The 21,288-nt window shown below is 33.6% G+C and overlaps 5 protein-coding genes and 1 long non-coding RNA gene across 8 annotated transcripts; 4 read left to right on the forward strand and 2 right to left on the reverse strand.

Moving 5' to 3' along the window:
- LOC109358529 (protein TOC75-3, chloroplastic-like) lies at positions 1,180–6,446 on the forward strand. The gene is made up of 7 exons (XM_019602819.1): positions 1,180–2,345; positions 2,855–3,076; positions 3,168–3,275; positions 3,387–3,578; positions 3,681–3,929; positions 5,306–5,560; positions 5,823–6,446. The coding sequence occupies exons 1-7, from the start codon at positions 1,206–1,208 to the stop codon at positions 6,060–6,062; spliced, it is 2,406 nt and encodes an 801-aa protein (XP_019458364.1). The 5' UTR covers positions 1,180–1,205; the 3' UTR covers positions 6,063–6,446.
- Positions 4,471–5,316, reverse strand: LOC109358531. The gene is made up of 2 exons (XR_002108977.1): positions 5,218–5,316; positions 4,471–4,867 (listed from the first exon to the last, which is right to left on the reverse strand). It is a non-coding gene; the product is annotated as an uncharacterized LOC109358531 (long non-coding RNA).
- On the reverse strand, positions 7,332–10,602 carry LOC109358871 (transcription factor LUX-like). 2 transcript variants are annotated; one of them, XM_019603350.1, is made up of 2 exons: positions 9,501–10,602; positions 7,332–8,232 (listed from the first exon to the last, which is right to left on the reverse strand). In XM_019603350.1, exon 1 carries the CDS (start codon positions 10,414–10,416, stop codon positions 9,547–9,549), a length of 870 nt encoding a protein of 289 aa, XP_019458895.1. In that variant the 5' UTR covers positions 10,417–10,602; the 3' UTR covers positions 7,332–8,232; positions 9,501–9,546. The 2 variants fall into 2 exon arrangements, with proteins under 2 accessions (XP_019458895.1, XP_019458894.1); XM_019603349.1 differs by having other exon boundaries at positions 7,332–8,971.
- LOC109358439 (profilin-4-like) lies at positions 11,873–13,541 on the forward strand. Of its 2 annotated transcripts, none has more exons than XR_002108965.1 (4): positions 11,873–12,068; positions 12,355–12,492; positions 13,169–13,355; positions 13,386–13,541. XR_002108965.1 is itself a non-coding variant. In XM_019602655.1 (4 exons), the coding sequence occupies exons 1-3, from the start codon at positions 11,940–11,942 to the stop codon at positions 13,301–13,303; spliced, it is 402 nt and encodes a 133-aa protein (XP_019458200.1). In that variant the 5' UTR covers positions 11,873–11,939; the 3' UTR covers positions 13,304–13,352; positions 13,386–13,540. The 2 variants fall into 2 exon arrangements, 1 of the variants encoding a protein (XP_019458200.1); XM_019602655.1 differs by having other exon boundaries at positions 13,169–13,352; positions 13,386–13,540.
- On the forward strand, positions 13,987–15,989 carry LOC109358440 (profilin-1-like). The gene is made up of 3 exons (XM_019602656.1): positions 13,987–14,211; positions 14,832–14,969; positions 15,588–15,989. Exons 1-3 carry the CDS (start codon positions 14,089–14,091, stop codon positions 15,720–15,722), a joined length of 396 nt encoding a protein of 131 aa, XP_019458201.1. The 5' UTR covers positions 13,987–14,088; the 3' UTR covers positions 15,723–15,989.
- LOC109358438 lies at positions 18,841–19,819 on the forward strand. Its single transcript, XM_019602653.1, has 2 exons — positions 18,841–19,414; positions 19,541–19,819. The coding sequence occupies exons 1-2, from the start codon at positions 19,185–19,187 to the stop codon at positions 19,761–19,763; spliced, it is 453 nt and encodes a 150-aa protein (XP_019458198.1). The 5' UTR covers positions 18,841–19,184; the 3' UTR covers positions 19,764–19,819.

The following is a 21,288-nucleotide window of genomic DNA, read 5'->3' on the forward strand; positions in this document are numbered from 1 at the left end:
AACTAATCTATCTTATTCTGTTTTATTGGAAACGAATCTATCTTATTCTGTTTTATTGGAAACGAATCTATATATCCTATACTTCACTGAAAACGAATCTATATATCCTATATTTTATTGAAAATGAATCGGATACGTGTCTTAATATTTATTTATTTTTTTAATTTTTAGATACTCTATATATACATATCTTTCGCGAATCCAAGCGTATCCGTGTCGGATACGTGTCGGACACCGACACATGACGGTATTTGACGAATCCATGCTTCACATGTTACTAGTTACTTAGTACATGATAAGAGTATGTTACGAGGTTCACCATTTACCACTTTATATTAATTTTATAAGAGATTATAAACCTAAGTAAATGAGATAATTGTCTAAGATCATGGCCACTAGTAGCATATCCTGGAAATAACAAACCAATCTAACCATTGATTTACAATTTCTTTAATACTGCCAAATCTTGCCTGCATTGGCAGAAGCCCATTTTGCATCTCCAAACGTGAAGCATGACCATATTTGAGTAAATAATTTCAAATTAAAGACTACTACTGTAAGCCCATTTTTCATCTACCTACTTTGATATTTTAAAAAGTTTGATTGGTAAAAATATGAGATAATCTTGCATCCTAATTCACTACCATAGAGACAGAGTAGTAAATAGGTTTCACCGAATTAAAAGTTTAAATGAAGTAAAATTTATTTTATTAAATTAAAAAAAATCTAAATCCCTAATCCCATGTTGTTTGATGCCAAATGGAGTAGTATGATGTAGGTATTAGGTTGCATTCTCTATGTTTGAAATTAACACATTTCATCTACCTATTGTAACATACATTGGCCGTAAGTAATTTCAAATTAAAGAGTATGTACTAAATGAGTGTTGGTTCAAGTATATGTTTGATTTCCCTTAAACAAGATATATACTGTTGACAAAATTATTCTTACATATTAGTAGATGTTTTCAGCTCGAACAAGATTTTCTTGAACAAAATTTTCTCGAACAAAATTTTCTCTTGTACCATATGGGGAACAAAAAAAAAAGTAGGTAGATGAATGTGGAAATGAGTCCCCATCTCAGACAAATACCGAAGTTTTTTTGGTTATAAAATTAAAATTTGATTAAAAGGATAAGAAAATAATGATATATAATAAGAATTTTGTTGTGTGCTCTTATCTTTGTTCTATTCCTCTTTTCCACAATGTCTTCTTCCTTCTCTGCCTCCAACAACCTCACCGCAACCCTATCCACCACTCTCACTCGCCAGCGTTGTCCCACGCGCCCCTCTTCCATCAAATGTCTCTCTTCCAACGATTCTCATCATCACTCTCCTCACCTCACTTTCTTCAAAACCCTCTCCAAAACCATCGCTATCTCCTCCACCGCTGCACTCCTCTTCCATTCCACCCCTCTCCGTGAATTCCCCACTGATTTCAACCTCGGCGGCGGAAATAATGGCGCCACTGGAGGCGGAGGTGGCGGCGGAGGAAGTGGAGGTTGGTTCGGAGGTGGTGATGGCGGAAATGGAGGATTCTGGTCAAGACTATTTGCGCCGGCTTCGGCTATTGCTGATGAACCTCAATCTCAAGATTGGGATTCTCATGGCTTGCCTGCTAACATTGTGGTTCAGCTTAACAAGCTTAGCGGATTCAAGAAATACAAACTGACAGAGATTATGTTCTTCGATCGGAATCGAAGATCGAAGGTTAGTGCTGAGGATTCGTTCTTCGAAATGGTTTCGCTGCGGCCTGGTGGTGTATACACCAAGGCGCAGCTTCAGAAGGAGCTAGAAACTCTAGCTACTTGTGGAATGTTCGAGAAGGTTGATTTGGAAGGGAAAACCAATGCTGATGGAACAATTGGTGTTACTATTAACTTCACTGAGAGTACTTGGCAACAAGCTGATACATTTCGCTGCATCAATGTTGGTTTGATGCAGCAAACAAAGCCTGTTGAGATGGACTCCGATATGACCGATAAGGAGATGCTCGAGTACTATAGGACTCAGGAGAGGGATTACAAGAAGAGAATTGAGAGGGCCAGGCCTTGCCATTTGCCCGAATCAGTGCACAGTGAGATTATGCAGATGCTGAATGAACAAGGCGCGGTTAGCGCGAGGTTGTTGCAGAGGATAAGGGATAGGGTGCAGAAATGGTACCATGATGCTGGGTACGCGTGTGCGCAGGTGGTTAATTTTGGGAATCTTAACACTAAGGAGGTTGTGTGTGAGGTTGTGGAAGGGGATATCACTCAATTGGTTATTCAGTTCCAGGACAAGCTTGGTAATGTTGTTGAGGGTAACACTCAAGTTCCAGTGGTAAAGAGAGAGCTTCCTAGACAGGTACTTATGTTTATATCCAAGTCTTTAGAAGGCTAAAAATGTTTATTATCTGTGCTGATGATGTGTTAGTATATGCACGTGACAGTAGCTGTTTTATATGATTATTTTCATGTCTCAAATATCAGGGTGTTTTGTGATTGGTTATGTCTTGTGCTTGGCCTTTTTGGTCTTGGATTTGTTCTTTGGTTTATGTTAACTCATGTTTGATGGAAATTTGTATTAGACTAACAGCTCCATCCAGGTTACACTTCTAACAAATTGAAGCAGGGAAACAAGCTTTAAGAAATTTAAGCTACCCTGCCTTGTTTATGTTAACATTGAAGCAGGGCTGCAAATGACATGTTGGTATAGGAAGGTGGCGGTAGCTGATTGATATGAATGGTTATTTACTTGACTCAAATATCAGGGTGTTATGTGATTATTATTTGTGTTTGGTTTTTTGGCCTTGGATTTGTTTTTTTGTTTGTTTATGTTACTCATATTGATGTATATATGTATTGTATTAACAGCTTCGTCCAGGTTACACTTTTAACATTGAAGCCGGGAAACAAGCTTTAAGAAACATAAATTCCCTTGCTTTGTTTTCGAATATTGAGGTGAATCCACGACCTGATGAGAAGAACGAGGGAGGCATAATTGTTGAAATTAAGCTAAAAGAGTTGGATCAGAAGACAGCTGAAGTTAGTACTGAGTGGAGTATTGTTCCTGGGCGAGGAGGGCGTCCCACTTTGGTATTTCCTTCAGATAAATATCCATTTTTCATCGACCATGTCATTTTGTCTGGTTAATTGATCCAATTGCATTTTTTCATTTATTTTGCAGGCTTCAATTCAGCCTGGTGGAACTGTTACTTTCGAACATAGGAATCTGCATGGACTGAATAGATCCGTTAATGGTTCCATAACAACTAGCAATTTCCTCAATCCTCAGGTACTATTCCTTAGCTTGTCCATCGAGTTTTCTTTATTTTATTATACTAATAGTTATATCTCATCAATGTCTGCATTGCTGCCATAAAATGTCCGTTATTTTTTGCCCTAGGATGATCTTGCATTTAAGCTGGAGTATGTGCATCCATATCTGGATGGTGTAACTGACCCCAGCAACCGTACCCTCCGTGTAAGCTGCTTCAATAACCGGAAGCTGAGTCCTGTATTCACCGGAGGCCCAGGGCTCGATGAAGTTCCCCCAATATGGGTTGATCGTGCTGGCGTTAAAGCTAATATTACAGAGGTAATTTAATTGGTTCTATTACATTAATCCATATGAGGCATAAGCCTTGAGTTGGCTAGTAGTAGTTTTTAAACTTATTTTTATATCTTTTATGCAAAGCAGAATTTTACACGCCAGAGTAAATTCACTTATGGACTAGTGATGGAAGAGATCACAACTCGTGATGAAAGTAGTCATATATGCACAAATGGTCAAAGAATATTACCTAGTGGAGGAATTAGTGCTGATGGACCTCCAACCACCCTCAGCGGCACTGGCATTGATCGCGTGGCATTTCTTCAGGCAAATATTACTCGTGATAACACACGTTTTGTGAATGGAGCTGTAGTTGGTGAAAGAAATGTGTTCCAGGTGCTTATCTCATTGTACACCCATTTTTATTTGTAATTGTCCACATGGGTGCATTATACCTTCTTTATCATTTTTGTTGGTTTTAGAAATAGTGAGCCTGAAATTTATTTTTAAATTAAAAAATGAAACATGCTCTTAGCAACATCTTTTTGGAGTTCAAATCTTAACTTAGATGGGGGAAGGAGGATGTTCTGAAGAAGACACAAGGTGCATTAGGCAGGGCAGAACATGTTATTTCTATGCGTATGTTTTAGTTTGTATAAATGATTGCCAATAACTTTTAGATTATATGTTGTTTACTGTCTAAATATGAGTTGGGTTCCACAATTTTTTTACTTTGGCCTTCCAAACACCTCAGATTGACACTCATGGCTGTGGAAACATAGAGCCCACTGGATAATAATAAGGGTTAATTTTATTTCAGGAAATGTTTTCAATTTCCATTCTCTATTTTCAAATCCTGAAAATATTTCCATTTCCAGTTTTCATCTTTTTTGAAAACATGTTTGATTTATTACTTTTTTTTCCATATTTTCAATACCCATGTTCTTGTGCTCCTTAAAACAGATTCTGAGTCCATCACAGTGGTTCATGTTAAAACCCGATTCCAAATTTCTCTTCAAGATTCTATGCCTATGCAAATCAAACAACTTTGAACCCACAGCAGCTATTTAGATAGCTCCCAGGTATGATCCCATATCAAACCCAGCCTTGTGAGCGTACAACATGCCCTCCACCAACCCCACACTTGGCTCTGAGCACAATAGATCTATCAGCAGACAGCAACCACGGTGCACTGCCTCTAGCCTCATTTCTCCCTCTCAAAGTAGACAGAAGAGCCAATTATTTTCCACTCTTAACCACCTCCTAAGACTGAGATGTTTTCTCCTTCTTCCAAGTCTGAAATATGAGGAGGCAGAACAGACTGAAATTTTACTCTACCTAAATGCCATTGGCATCACTGCAGAAGGGGCATATAAAAACCCAGCAGCAAAGATAAAAGTAGTGGGGAGGGGTTATCATTGAATTCATTACAGTAGTCAGTATTTCTTACAGTGTAGCTAATCTTTTGATGTTAATTGAACGCAATCCTTGTGATGGTATTTAAGGTTAGATCATTGGAGGTATATACCACAGCTAGAGTCAGCTGGATGCATTCATTCTAAACACAACTAAACCTTATGTCAGTGTATTGTGTTGCCTATATTGATGATATCATGCTTTGTCCAAAACCAAATATTCAGTGAAACCTTTAGAGCAAGGTCCAACTTGCAGTACCTTTTTAGACAAATATTATTGTTTTCTAAATTTCTAGTCTTGAACTAAGCTATGCCTTTATTTTCTGCTGGTATAGTTTTCATGTATGCGAACTGCAGGTTGATCAAGGCCTTGGCATTGGCAGCCAGTTCCCGTTCTTTAACCGTCACCAGCTAACTTTGACAAGATTTCTCCAATTGGCAAGAGTTGAGGAAGGTGCCAGTAAATCACCACCACCAGTGCTTGTCCTCCATGGCCATTATGGTGGTTGTGTAGGTGATCTTCCAAGTTATGATGCTTTTACTCTCGGGGGACCCTATTCTGTCAGGGGTTACAACATGGGTGAGATTGGAGCTGCTAGAAGCATCCTTGAGGTAAGAATGACAGGATGCATTTTATGATTCTCTATGGACATTTTGTTTTAATAAATTCTTAATCTAAGTAAGAGCGTGAGCCTTGGCACGATGTTAAGGTTGCTGCCTTATAAGCTGGAGGGGTTAGACCATGTACAAGTAACCTTGCCCAAATCCAACCAAGTGTGAGGCTTGTGCACTGGGCCACAATTTGAAATTCCTATAATCTATGTGATATCCACTACTTTGGGATTGACTATCCTAATTGTTGTTCTTTCTACAGCTTGCAGCTGAGTTAAGGATACCTATCAAAGGTACACACGTATATGGGTTTGCAGAACATGGCAATGATCTAGGGAGTTCAAAGAGTCTCAAAGGGAATCCAACAGAAGTCTATAGGCGACTTGGTCAAGGATCTTCTTATGGTGTTGGTCTCAAGCTTGGTTTAGTCAGAGCCGAATATGCTATTGATCATAACTCAGGAACTGGCGCATTATTTTTCCGTTTTGGAGAGAGGTTTTGAGGTCCAAAATAAAGTGATCACACAATATATTGCTTAGTAGTTTTTGTTCTTAGTTTGCGGAAGAATTCTTGCAGCAAATGTTGGTGATAGAGGAGGGTTTAGTAAATGCTTAAAACTACATGTAGAATTGGTACAACAAGACTAGTAAACGTGATTTTATTGTCAGCTACCCTTAAAATTGGGATAGGTTTCTGTGAAAATATTAAGATGGTGGTTTATCTTGAGGTCTGCTATTGAATGGATTTGGTTTTTTTTTGCTGTTATTGATCATTGCCTAGTCTGGCAGAACAAATGAAACCTTATATTATTAGGGGTTATAATACTGTTCTTTTGTATTATTTTTTCTTTGATTTTTGTATTTTATAATTATGATCTGCACATTAATCTGACAGTATATTAATAATAGTAGAACTCGGTTTTTCATTTAATATGAACTTATAAATTATAGCTTATATTATGAGGAACAGATCTTATGCTGTGCTATGAATATATACTTTATCCACACAACGAGGGGCAATAAATTCTAGCTTTTGCTCTAGACCATTTGGGAACCTACAAACCTTATGGACAATGCTCCTGTTAGTATGGTAATGATGTTTCTACCTCCCTAATGGATGCTTATCCAACTGTTTGTGCTATAAGCCTAATTCCTTTTTAACAGTGGCTTCTATTTCATCAAGGTTATCCTCAATGCTTTTGTTTCCCTTGTCAGCTTCACCTTTACTGTTGTTGCTTCTATCATATGTTAAGGCTCGAATTTGCATTTGGAAACTTCATGCAAAACACACTAAATGACATTAAGGCAACCTACTTTTTCTTCCTTGTTATTTTTCATATTACCCTTTATTTCTCTAAAATTATGAATTCTGATAATGAAATTGTCATTTTTTCAACAGAGGATAGAGATATATGCATAATTGTCAATAGTGTTATACTCTGTTAAACCAATGTCAAACGCTGAGCTTTGTCTTGTTCTGTTTTATGGTGGAGCTACCAAAGACAGTGATGCAGGACATATCTATCTATTTATCCTGTAAAATATCTTCTGTCTATCCATTTGTCTGTTATTCCATGTATAGTGGCAACCCAGAGCCTTGATAAGTTGATATCATGTAATTTGTGTTCCACTTTTTTAGTCACAGGGTTTTCACCTCTTCAGTCACTTGCATCCAAATACAGTTAAAATCTATTGCACTTAGTCATGGGCCATCATGGGAGAAAATTCTCTCAGATTGAATAACATATTCACACAAAGCAGAGACATGAAACTTCTTTTCAAAGCAATATGTTGAACAGTACCAGGAACTTACCTGAGCTTCAGTATCCAGTACAAACACATCAAAATCATCCCTACTACATATCAGGAATAATCAACCGAGCGTTATAATTTACAAAGTACCCAAAAATTTCCACCGTTTGTTAATAAAGTTCACTCTCTCTCTCATCTTTAATTTGGTCTCTGAAAGAATGAGGAAACCTGCCTTGTCCTTTTGAAAGAAAGCAACAAGTTCTTTCACATACCCCCTTTAGGCTAACCACTAAACAACTCTCATCTGCATGCTTTGAATCTAAGGGCTGCTTTTTATCATTTCCCTTCAGGATATTCAATATGCAGAGCTAGAAAAGATTGTCCGAACTTAAACTACCCGTATTCACATTACGACATGGATCGAAGAAGTAAGAGTTTCCCAAAAAGAGAAAGAAAAGAATTCTTTTTTACAAACTGCAAATATCATTCTTAGACAAAGAGCACTAACATATAAACACATGATGGCACAGCATGGCTGAAATGTATGTTTGCTGTTGTTCAGACTCTTACTCAATTTTGCACTCATGCTGAAAAAGAGATTAACTTGTTCAGGAATACAAATATAATAGATAACACTCAATCAGAGAAACAGTTAAGAGATTCACTTTAGAGTCAGACGTCATCTATAGGTAGACCAAATGGCAGAATTTTCTTGCCACAAATAGGTGACAGGAGTGAGATATGCATATCGAGAGGTATGTGAATCCCTTGAAATGATATACACTGCTATTTAAAACTGTAATTTTGCTCCATAAAACTCTGCGTACACTATTGCTTAAAATCCATTCATGTGAAATCCAGGGCCATCCATTGAGGTTGTTCCAAGAGTTCAAGGAATGACCACTAGTTAAATGTTCAGATCTACAAAACAAGCAGCAGCATATACATGTTACTTTTTCTGCAACTAAAAAACCCTAAGCCTTACAACGTAGAAAACACGATTAAATGATTGGTTAGCAGCAAGCACTGTTGAAGAATCTGGCCGAATGATGAAGGAATCAGATATCATACCTTGCTTAGTGTCGCAGGAAATAAAAATAATAAAAAATCATAAATTTTTTAAATCAGAAGTGTTATCATTTCACCTCATGAAACACAAAGAAACAGTGAATGACAGCATTAAAATGACAAACCCCGCTATTGTTGATCTCATATTCTCATAACAATAAGATCCTTTCACAGACTCCTCACATATTCTCAATCAGGCCATGGGATAACAAACTCTCATCAATTAACTTTGTCTGGATTATCAAAATTGTGCACAAGTATCATTTCACTTATGGGATGACTTGATATACAAATTTGAACCTCGTGCGTAGCTAAATCATAGAATTACAAGGTAGAAAACTTAAACTAAGGTACATTTTGCAATATATTAATTGTATCAATGCGAATATAATATCATTTTATGCAAAAAAGTAATTAATTTAAGTAACAAACATTACTTATACTAACTTTAAAGAAAAATGCAGAGGTTTTAGAAGCATTTCTTTATACCAACCCGGGATGGGACAACTCAAAACATAAACTGAACCCACCCTAAAACAAGTCGGGTCTAATTTCTAGAAGATGAGATCGTTATCCACCACCTAAAGATTTTCTACACAAGGATAATATAAAGAAATATGCTCATTGCTCGTCCTGCTTCTGAAATAATTAACATGCCATGTCAGGAATCGAGATACTGAAACAGAGTGTAGCATTTTATCACAAAACAGAGTGTATCATTTTTGGGAAGGATTGAGATACTGAAACCATAGTGTACTAAAAGAACACAGAAAACAACCAAAACCCTCTTGCTGCTTTAGAGTATTAGCTATGAATATTTGTTGTTAAAGTACAATCCATATTAATCAATCTCACTCATATCCACACGCAGAGAGAGACTAAGTTCAACATGTTTTCCCTTTCTTCTCTAGACAATCATTTAACTTATATTTTCATATAGAAGATAAGATAAGCCAAATCATAACCATTGCAAGTAATTAAAATTTGACTTTTAATATTAAAATTATAACTTTGGAATTTCTAATTTCTAATATATTAAATTTATCACTTCTTAATAATAATAATAATAATAAATTATGAGGCAATAGCAAGAGACTAGAGCTAATGAATATTACACTCACCTTCAGTAAGATACAGAAGAAGTAGACAAAAAATGAAGAACTCGATTCATTTATCACCACTAGGAGTAAGACCATGAGTGTGAGCCTGAGGATAAGTAAAACCCGAAGACCAATCCCTTTGCTGAAATCCACCGTTATTGAATCCATGATGAGGCATTCCAAACATCGCCATCATATGCGGCGGCGGCGGCTGCGGATAAGGCATCGGAATCTGAGCATGAGAAGAACGACCAGCACTTCCACCACCACAACCACCGGCACTGGAATCTTGCAAGCTCTGAAGCACCGGCGTGGAAGCGAAAAGCTGATCCGTAGAAGAAGGAACATTGTCTGAAAACCCTTGCATTCTCTTCAGGTAAAGTCGATATTTCTGAAGGTGACTCGCTACGTTTTCGCGTGTCAAACCCTCAACGTTCATCAACTGCATAATCGTCTTCGGAACCGCGTTTTGTATCCCTAGGTGCGCCACAACGTCCACGAATCGTTTGTGCAATTGCGGAGTCCACACTAAACGAGGCCGTTTCAGCGCTCGGGCCGATGAATCGTCGTTGTTTAGCATAACCGAATCCGCATCCTCCGCGGAATCGAGTCTACGTAGTTTTCTAGATTCAGTACCCGAACCGTTTTCTCGATCAGCTTCTTCCTCTTCTTCTTCGTCGGGTTCAACGACCGTGGAGAAGGCCTGGGAGCCTCCGCTGCCACCTCGGATGGCAGAGATGGTGTCGTTGGAGGCGCGATTGACTTCGAGAAGTGTCCGGTAAGTCTCCGGCGAGATACTGAAGGCGGAAGCGAGTTCCGGCGGGATAAGCGGCTGAGAGAGTGGTGTGATGTCGCCGTCGGTGGGGAGGCCAATTTCCCACTCCGTGACCCTCTCGGAGTCGCGGCTGTAGTCAGTTATCTTCGCTTCTTCTCCCATTTTGTGTTTCCAATAATTGATTATTTTCGTAACCGCTTTTCTCTCAATTCAAAACTGCTGAATTATCAAAACAGTGTTTTGAAATGATTTAAGGATTGGATTTGAAGTTTGGATCCAAAGTCAACAAGGGTGAAAGAGAAGAAACGTAAAATAGGCGAAATGAAATGGAAGAAAACTCAGTTTGAGGGCAAAATTTTTTTGTTTATTTCATAATTCATATATGTAAGATATTTTTTGTCGTTCTTTTTTTCCAGGAAAAAGTGCAATTTGAGTGCAAACGTGGACGAGTTAAGCAGATATTTTTGATCCTCTAAATATCTCTTCTAACTTATTTCCCTTTTACTCGTTCCTTGTGAAACTACATATGTCTTGCTATCAATTGATTTGCCTTCTCTTCCACTTATTTGTTGCCAAGTTGTATGTTATTTAAGCACATTAATGGGGACAAAGATCACATTTTTGCTATTTTTGTTTTTCAAAATTTTCTTTTATTCATATGTTAATGTATACTGGTGTGACAATTGATCCCATCCTATTTATGGAATTTAATTAAATCTTATGTTTTTTCTTAATTTCTGTCATGGTTAATTTAGTAGTCTATTTTGCAATCTTTTGTCTAAGGTTTAAATAAATTAGGAGCCTATATAAGATAAGAGTATATATACAAATTTGGATTAATGATTTATACGTTTTGTAGTATTATTGTTCTGGTATTAATATGTGCACCAAAAAATAAAATATGAACTAGAAAATAATATAGCATGCTACATAAGATACCATTAAGATATATATACATTTTTTTGTAAGTAAGTTGGTCATTAATTTTGTAGTAATTTATAAGGTTTAAATTTTGATTTTTATAAATTATGTAGCACATTTGCTTATTGATAATCTTGGAGGGTAAGTGGAGAAATGAGGAATATACGTAGCAGGTTAGGTTGTGAGGTGAGTGGACTTTTGCACTTCATATATTAGAATATATTATATAAAGTGGGAAGTTGGAATCTAATAAGTGAAAGAAAGGAAAAGAGTAAAGGGATTGAATAAAAATGGAACTGGGTAGAGAATGACGTGGACATTTTGGGACACTATCCTTTGGTTGAGGCTATGCATATGACTATTTTGTGCACAATCAATCAAATGAAGATTCAAAATATCGATGGTTTTAATATGTTATACATCAATTATCCTAAAACAGTAGATGACTATAGAGTATAGAGTATAGACTATAATGTATTGTATAAGAGAAGATATGAATATAAAAGTGGAAGAATGAAATGGAAGGTGGTGGTATAAGCCTTAATAAATTTGAGGATGGGAAATAATGGAATAAATTCCTAAAAACAAGGGGAAGTTGAATGGTAGGAATTGAATATAGCAAAATGAATGGTTATCATGAAACAAGGCCATTCCATTATTCATCATTTCCTTCCTTGTATTTATAACAACAAACATTTCAATTTCATGCCCACAAAAGGAGTGAGAACCAGATCAGATCCATTCAAGAAAGAAGCAAAAACAAAATGTCTTGGCAAACATATGTGGATGAACATTTGATGTGTGATATTGATGGCACAGGGCACCACCTCTCTGCCTCTGCCATTCTTGGCCATGATGGCTCCGTTTGGGCCCAAAGCTCTTCCTTCCCTCAGGTATCACTTTCCACAATGCACTTTCATTCTTCTGTTTAATCTTATATTTCATTTTATATCATGTATCACAGTTTCATATCATATTAATTTTAATGATTTGAAGCCATTTAGGTACTTATTTGGACCTCAAAGTTTATTTCCATACATGTTTTATCTATCTATGGATCGATTTAAACAAGAATGCTATATATGGTTGTTTTGTTTGAGAATTATGTAAATGCTTTAATGTGACTATGAAGATTCAAAGTTGTTATTAATATGATTTATTTTATGGAATTGTTTTCAGTTTAAGTCTCAGGAGATCATTGATATCATGAAAGATTTTGACGAGCCCGGTCACCTTGCTCCGACTGGCTTGCACCTTGGAGGAACCAAATACATGGTAATTCAAGGAGAGCCGGGAGCTGTCATCCGTGGCAAGAAGGTAATTTCTCATACTCAATTACTAGATTTGCTCATTAACCTTATATACCGTATACCGAATTTGTTGTTCTTAGTTGATGTAAAGCTGATCAATGTTTTTAATTATTTATATATGCATTTTTCCTAAAGCATTTCTTCTAGGGGTAACTTTATGAATATTGTAGTTCATTGGTTTAGTGCACTGTGAAACATGGTCATGGTTGTTGATCTAATTATTGCATTCTGCTGGTTGTCCTTTATGTGATCTCATGAAAGTTGGTGATTCACTTTTCCGTTTACTTCTCCTCAAAGCTCCTAGAATTTTTGTGAAGCGAAAATATAAACTTTATGTAGTTATACCAACTAGAGTCAAAGACCATTAAGAAAAGTGAAAGTTTCCTCTCCTACCTTGCACAAGTAAAGAAGGTAGAACAGAATAGGACACTTTTTTATTTCAAAATATGACAATTTCTCTGTTCTTAAGGACTCAATGCCAATACTATCTGAATAACCATTAGCTGCTGTGTCTTTGTGTACATCTGTGTGTAATGATTTACCTTGAAGTTCCTCACATTGAGTTAAGTTTCTGTTACACAAATCTAATGTTATTTTTTAGAATTCCTGACATCTAGCTAGATAGTTTGCATTGTTGTGTTTGCTTAGTCTTAAGGAAAGTGATATATATTCTGTGGTTGTAGGGATCTGGAGGCATCACCATAAAGAAAACCGGGCAGGCTCTAGTTTTTGGCATGTATGAAGAACCTGTGACTCCTGGACAATGCAACATGGTAGTTGAGAGGTTGGGAGATTACCTCATTGAGCAGGACATGTAGACCTGGATCATTCAACATTTCAACACCCTTTGTTTTTTTGGATACTAGTAATGCATTCATGTTGTTTTCAATTTTCATCTCCATCTTCTACATTTCAATCCTTAACTGGGAATTGTGGTAGACAATAAGCATGTGAGAATTCAGCAGTTGTCTGTTGTTTTATTTTATTTTAATATTTCTTTACCTTTGTATTGTATTCTTGTTAAATTGCCACCTTCCTTAATACACTTTCAAGTTCCTATGCTTTTTCTTACTTTTCAACTTCATGGTTAAATCAACACTACATAACATAGACCTACCAATATAACAAAAGGCTACTTTTGATGGAATGGCTTAAATATTTTTATTTATTATTTTCTAGTTCCTGATTCTGATTTTTCATTATTATTTATTGCTTTATTCTCATGATCAACTATTAATAAGTCCAATCCAGATAATAGAAGATAAATATAAATTTGATACATTATTTATATATAAATCTTTATATTAATTCGACAATAGATATTAATAATAGAATATGACCAGTATTTCGAGTATTTAAAACTGTGAAGGTGACGCGGCTAAGAGAAAATGACAAGATTCTTTTTTAACGAGGAGCATATATTCAGGAAAAAATAACGAAAATAATGGGTAATTAGAAGGGCAATATGGTAAAAAACATGAAGACAGCATGATTACAAAGATTCATTTGATTCAATTTATAGCTCCGTGGTTTCAACGCTACTCTTCATATCACTCCCTCATTCATTTCATAGATTTTCATTTGAAAGCGAAGTTTGAGAAAAATGTCGTGGCAAACCTACGTGGATGAGCACCTTTTGTGCGATATCGAAGGTAATCAACTCACTTCTGCAGCCATTATCGGCCAAGACGGTAGCGTTTGGGCTCAGAGCTCTTCTTTCCCTCAGGTTCAATTCTCTCTCTCTCTCTCTCTCTCTCTTCCTTTTCCATTTTGTTATCAGATCGGTGATTTTGTTCCAGATTCATCGCTTTTTATTTCCGATTTATCTGATTTTAACATGCATTGACTATGTCATATGCTTTTCCTTTTAATTTGATGGATTGATACTTATTTCTTGCTATGTGTATGGAATTAGGGTTTGATTTCACTGTTTATGTGCGTCTGAGTTGTTAATTAAGTTTATAGTAGTGTATTAGTTTTTAGTTTAATTCAGTAGAATACATGAAACACGATAGGACTTAAAGACGGAAAATTTGTAGATATGACACGATTGTGATTCAATATATAAAATTCAAATAGTAAAAGTAAAATGTAGTATAATATAATTAGGAATATTTGAAAGTATTCATAAGGTGTCCAAATCTGATATGATACATGCAATTATTTTGAAACTTTCACAATACAATGCCTGATCCGTAGGTGGATCTGTGATGTGTTGCATTAATTTTGTGAATATTACAATAGAACATCATTCGTTGTTGTGACATGAAATCCATTAGTATCGCTTGTGCTAGCATCTCATATGGTTGGTTGGTTGATTGATTCAATTCCCTTTTGTTTGTCTAGTTCAAGCCTGAGGAAATAACTGCGATCGTGAATGACTTTGCTGAGCCTGGATCACTTGCTCCAACTGGATTATATCTCGGTGGCACGAAATATATGGTGATCCAAGGTGAGCCGGGAGCTGTCATTCGAGGGAAAAAGGTAACAACTGTTCCTAATGAGAGATTGGATGTTGATTGCACATGATCAAAGCTTATGACTTGATCTAGTACAACAATCAAATTATTTTTTGTAAATTTTGATTTGTGGGGAACAGTTCACGAGGCAGTAGATGCACCTTTGCGTCAAGGCTAACCTCTTTAGTTTAACAGTAGAATCATGCAATAAATTTTGAAGTGAATTGCAACCATCTCATCAATTGGTCAGTTCATTATTTTATTTTTTTAAGTGAGAATAACATGGGTTGTAACCAAGAACATTTTGGGCTAGGACACAACTTTGAAAAACTTATGGCCCTCTGCAGTAATTTATATATGCAATTTTATATTTTGCATATAATATTATAAGCAAAAGATAGATCTTTTCCAAACCTTCAGTTGTATTTGCTATCCATCTTATGGAAAACTTATGCCTTGTCCACATTTACTTTACAAATGCATACTGAAATACATAGGCACCTTTATGCACTGCTTTCAACAATTTAGTGCTCTGTACAAGGATTATCTGGCATCAAGTGTATCCATATATTAAAGCTTGATAACTCTCTTTCAAAATTCTGGGTTCAATTGTGAAACATGAACACTTTCCTCCTTTATCCAGGGTTCTGGTGGGGTTACTGTTAAGAAGACCAATCAAGCTTTGATCATTGGCATTTATGATGAACCAATGACTCCGGGCCAATGCAACGTGGTAGTTGAAAGGCTTGGTGATTATCTCATTGATACCGGTCTTTAATCCTCTTGGTAATTCTTGTTATTGTTCTTATTTCATTGGCTTCTACAAGAGGCTTTTACATCAGCTTGCCATGAGAATTCTTGATTGCAATGTAATAATACTATGGCTATAAAAGTCAGGGTATTTGTGTGTAAGAAAAAATTGTTTGGTGCTTGAGATGCGATGACTATAATATTTGTTGTGCTTTTTTAGCGGGTACATGTACCCATTAAAGTGGTTTTAATGCTATGGTATAATCTATAATGATATTTATTGGCATAAGTTTATAAACCCCCATAATTTTTTTCCTCTTTCTAATACGAATTATTGTTTTATTGTTTACTTTGTGGCTATGTCATGGCATGGGATATGAATAAGTCGATATTTTAAGATGGGTATCTTCTCATTGTTTTCACTTGAGAAACAACCATTCATTGGTAGTGTGTTAGTATCTAAGCACGAGGAGAACTTAACCCAAAAGACTAGTCTATTAGGTGGGAGAGCCTCATGCTTTAAATATCATATTTAGTTTGTAATTCTATTCAATGTGAGACTTCTAACATTGCCGCTCTCTTTAAAGATTGATGTCCACAACGACTTTCATTCTATCGACACTAACTTGAGGATAGCTTTTTCTCCTTTGGCGGCTAAATTCACCTGTTAGTATTCGATAATGTACCTTAATCCAACCTATAAGTAGCTCTTTTCATGACACAACTCTCAATGAAAGTACCAAAATGTTAAGAATAATTGTTCTAAAATTTAGAGATAATGGAATTTCAAATAAAATATAATTCTGGAAATTTCTTCCTATCATTTTTAATTATTGTACAACATGTATATAGGCCTAAAATATAACTAACAAGTAATTTAGACCATACAGATGGATAGATCTTACATAGTTAAATCTTGCATACAAAGAAGTTAAGAGCAGTTTATTATATAAAAGAAGGTTAAAAGCAGTTAAATAAAATTTAAATAACCAGATGCATTTTATGTGTAATGTTAGAGTAAGCTGGTCTAATGGATTTAGGTTTGGGCCTTAATATACTGGAGGCCCTGTGATAGTGCAAGGCTAATACTTTGTAACGTATGCAAATGAAAACCTTGTAATTGTAATATTTGGATGTTGTTGTGCCAAAACTAGCTGAACGATAAGGTGGCCAAAAGTTGATAAGCTAGGACTTGAAAGTTAATAACTTAATTGATTAAATCTGAACTGTCTTTTTTATAGATAGGTGTAAACAGAGACATAAGTTCATAGCCTTATAATTTATTAGCTAATCACATAACCTATGAGATATGTGAAAATCCCACTTAGTTAATGAGTGAAAATGTGCTTCACCAAGGAAACAGCTTAAAAGGAGTGGGCACACTGCCATTTTCTCTCAAGACTCAACTTTAATCAACTTCTAACTAATTATTTATTGTTCTTTTGAAATGGGAAAGATTGTTAGAGTGAAACAACTTTAATAATTAAATAATAAAATAAAAAAAAATTCTTTAGTTTAAAGTTGAATAAGCTATGATAGTTTAAAAATGGGAAAAGAGATACATATATTAAAAAATTGGTACATGTCAAAACCTGAATGGTAAACATCATGCAATAAAATATTTGGCAAAAAATATTTATTGGATGGATTATTTTAATAGATTATATTATGGTATTTGTCTTGTAGTGACCAAATCTTAATTCCAATGTATTACAGATTTACCAGTAGTATCATGTTTTTTCTTGTGATATCACTTTCTTAATTGTTGGATATTTCTTAATTTACAAAATATTTATAAATTGACGTTTATTTAACCACGAAGGATCAATAATCCTTAATAAGGAAATGTACTGATTGATTTTACTTTTCTCATATACTTTTCAATTTAATTCAATAATTCAAATTAATCCTAACGCTTTTCTTTTGTTATGAATATATTTTAATATTGAATGCATTTTTATATGCTTTAATATTTAAAGTATTTACATATATCGAATATTGTACTATGATAAAGTATCCTCATTAAACATTATATATTTCCTACAATTAAGATATGGAGAAATTAAAATGAAAAGGCGAATGTACGACATAAGGATACATATATTTAGATAGTGTATAACTAAATCTTGATTTCTAAAACATCAAGGCATCATTTTCAGTACACTTTTTTTTTATTTTTATAAGACGGATGAGGTATATTGGATGAACTTGACAATCGAATATATTTATTTATTAATTTTGGTAAACCTTCTATTTAATGCACTTTAGTTGATTAATTATATTTTATTAATTAATTTCCTAAGTACTTATTTTAAAAGCAAAAAAATATAATTAAACATCATTTTAATATTGGATACATATATGGTCTACTTTAATATTTTAAAATTATTTAGATATATTGAATACTAAAATTTGACTAAAACACAGCCATTAAATCCTCATATATTTCTTGTAATTAAGAAAATGACAAATATAAGTTAAATATAGGTTGTAATACATAATGATATATTTAGTAAAGTTTCTAAAACATAAATGTATTATTTTTAGCACAAATTTCTACCACCGGGCTAGTATAGCAGATGAACTTTTATTTCCTTTTTAGGTAACCTGCCTTTTGAATGTATTCTTGAATGAGAATAAAGTATCTCTTTATACTATGAGATAACTTATATATATTCAAATTTATTCATTATTTGACATGTATTTTGTTTCCCTTCTTTCTACGAGTTTTTATTTTAAAATATATTATAAAAAGAAAATTAAAACACATATCAAACAAAAAATAGATTTAAGGAAATAAGTTATCTCCTTATTGAAGAGATACATTATTCGCTATTTACATTCATACTAAGTGTATTTTTAGGATAGATACTATTCAATGTATTTTAGCTAATTAATAATTAATTATATTTCGTTAATTAATTATATTTTATTAATTAACTGTCTAAGTATTTATTTGATAAATAACTAAATAAAATGTTGCATGTCATTTTAGTTCTTTTATAAATTTCAGTGATCGATACTCATATCAAACAATTCTAATAGAAAAAGTTACCTAAACAATAATAAAATAGAATTGTTTAGGTGGGATTATGCATCAAAAGGTGGGAATATAAACCTATTTGTCGTGGCTTTATGAAGCAAACTGCAATTCACTCTCTAGATATAAAAAGAATGTTCGATGCTGACTCACACTATGGATATCTTCAAAATTAGAGCTTATCCTAAATCCTAGTTGGCTATGAGGTTACAAAGTTAATAAATTTTATACCATATATAACATGACATGATAATGACCACAATTTAGAACAGAATATCAAAACTTAAGTAAACAATATAAAACCCATTATAGTTGGTCAATGATATACAATTTTTTTCCTAATCTTATATAAGAATAAGCATCCCTAATATTTTCTGTTGAACATAACTTCCCCAAACCAAGATCTTGACTCATACTCATATCCTTGATTTTTGTTCTTGTTAACTCATAATGTACAAGAAGGCACAACATTCTTTTGAGGAAGATTCTAAAGATTGCAATGATTCAATGTCCATTGGATCCTTCTCAAAAAATTCAATGAACTCCGTGTATTCATCTTCATTAGACTTGACTGATCAAGAGGTAACATCTTCTTTATTAATCTCGTCATCATTGGCATCATCACATTCAAATGGACCTTTGTACGAACTATCAGATCTCATGAATCATCTACCTATAAAGTCAGTAACGTCTCCTTAATATAATGATTTTAGGTTTAATATCTATTCAATTTTAATTATTTTATTTGAACCCACAATTTTTTATATTATAAATAAAATTATGGCTATTAATTTATGACATTGTAGGAGAGGGCTGTCTATGTTTTATGAAGGGAAGGCACAATCTTTCACTTCTTTAGCAATGGTAGAGAGGATAGAAGATCTTCCTAAGAAATGTACATCTCAAAGAAAGAGAATAAAATCATGCAAAAGCTATATTGAAGGCTTGCATAGCCAAACAATATCATTTAAAATATCAAAGAAAGCTTCAAGAGGGTCTAATTTTGTAAGCAAAAGAGGAGTTTCATAGGAGTCTAGGGTTTCAATTCTCCTCGGTTATTGATCAATTCCATAATGATTTATATTAAATTTATAATTATATATTGTAACAAATATATATAGATTTAATATGTATGTGCGACATTGTAAGTGTTTGTTGCAATATCAATACTTACTCATCATCTATATATTAATTATTATTTACATTTACACAAAAGTAATACAAATGAACATTGGATTTTATAATTTAATATATACAAAGATAATATACACTAACAAAACATAGATATAAATTTTTTATATAAATTCTAAATAAGATATAAAAATTGATTTACTTTATATTAAAGCTTTTTTATATAACTGATTTATACTAAATATTATTTATATTAATTAACTTACACTAATTATATATTAATATTATTCTACAAGTTTAATATCTATAAAATGTCATTTAAAGTTTTTATATTGTTACTAAATCTAAGGTTTGCAACGAGGTGGAGAAGTCTAGGTGTTGCTTATTCGTGCATATACACATACTATTTGCAGTCACCAGTGTGACTGACAGTATGCATGAGTACCCACCATGTTTAAAAAATTTAAGTATATATTTATAAAATTTAAGAACATATTTATATATTCAAATTATCATTAAATTTTAATTACTAAAATTTGTTATAAAATATATAATACATAGTTATAAAAAATAAAAAAAACTATAATATACATAAAATACTTAATTAAATTTATAAATATATGCGATATCTGCATGACGTGTATCACGATACTCATCCCACCTGTAAGTTATTTTGTGGATACTTGTTATGGATATTTTTTAGGTGCCACTCACGAAACTAGTATTTTTGTCATCCCTAAGTATATTGTCTACTACTCATTTTATTAATTTTGCTTAAAAATCAATAATGGTTAAGATACCAATGAAGTGGTTTACTAATTCTACTTAAGAGTCAAACGCTTATAAATATTAACTAATTTTGCAAGGGAGTATACAATTCACCCTTCATATAAAATTGGTTTCCTTTATATTAAACCATTTTTTATATAACCGATTTACACTAAATTTTATTTATATTGTCTACTGTTCATTTTATTAATTTTGTTTTCAAAATTAATGATAATTAACATATAATAACACATAAATATTAAATCATTCTTCTATAGTTCTATGTCCTAATATAAACATAGAAATTATTTTACTACTAATCAATATAGCAATAGAATGTATATTATTATTACATGTATCACGTGTTTCACTGCATTCCTCTGCAAAAACCACCTCATAATCAAACATGTTGATTTTATGAACAAAATCAGAAATAGTTTTTAATCCCAGAGCTTAAGCTATTTGAGTCAAAGGCATAATATGAAACATATATATATATATATATATATATGAGCTACTCAAGTAAAACAGTTATCATATAAAAATTATGAAAACAATAAATCTTGTCCTTACGACCAATCATGGATAGTTAAGATTAAAAGTTAATTATTAATCACATGATAATAATGTGCATATATCTTTTAATCTTAACTGT

This window comes from Lupinus angustifolius, chromosome LG10 (genome assembly GCF_001865875.1).
Source record: "Lupinus angustifolius cultivar Tanjil chromosome LG10, LupAngTanjil_v1.0, whole genome shotgun sequence".
Classification (NCBI taxonomy): Eukaryota; Viridiplantae; Streptophyta; class Magnoliopsida; order Fabales; family Fabaceae; genus Lupinus; species Lupinus angustifolius.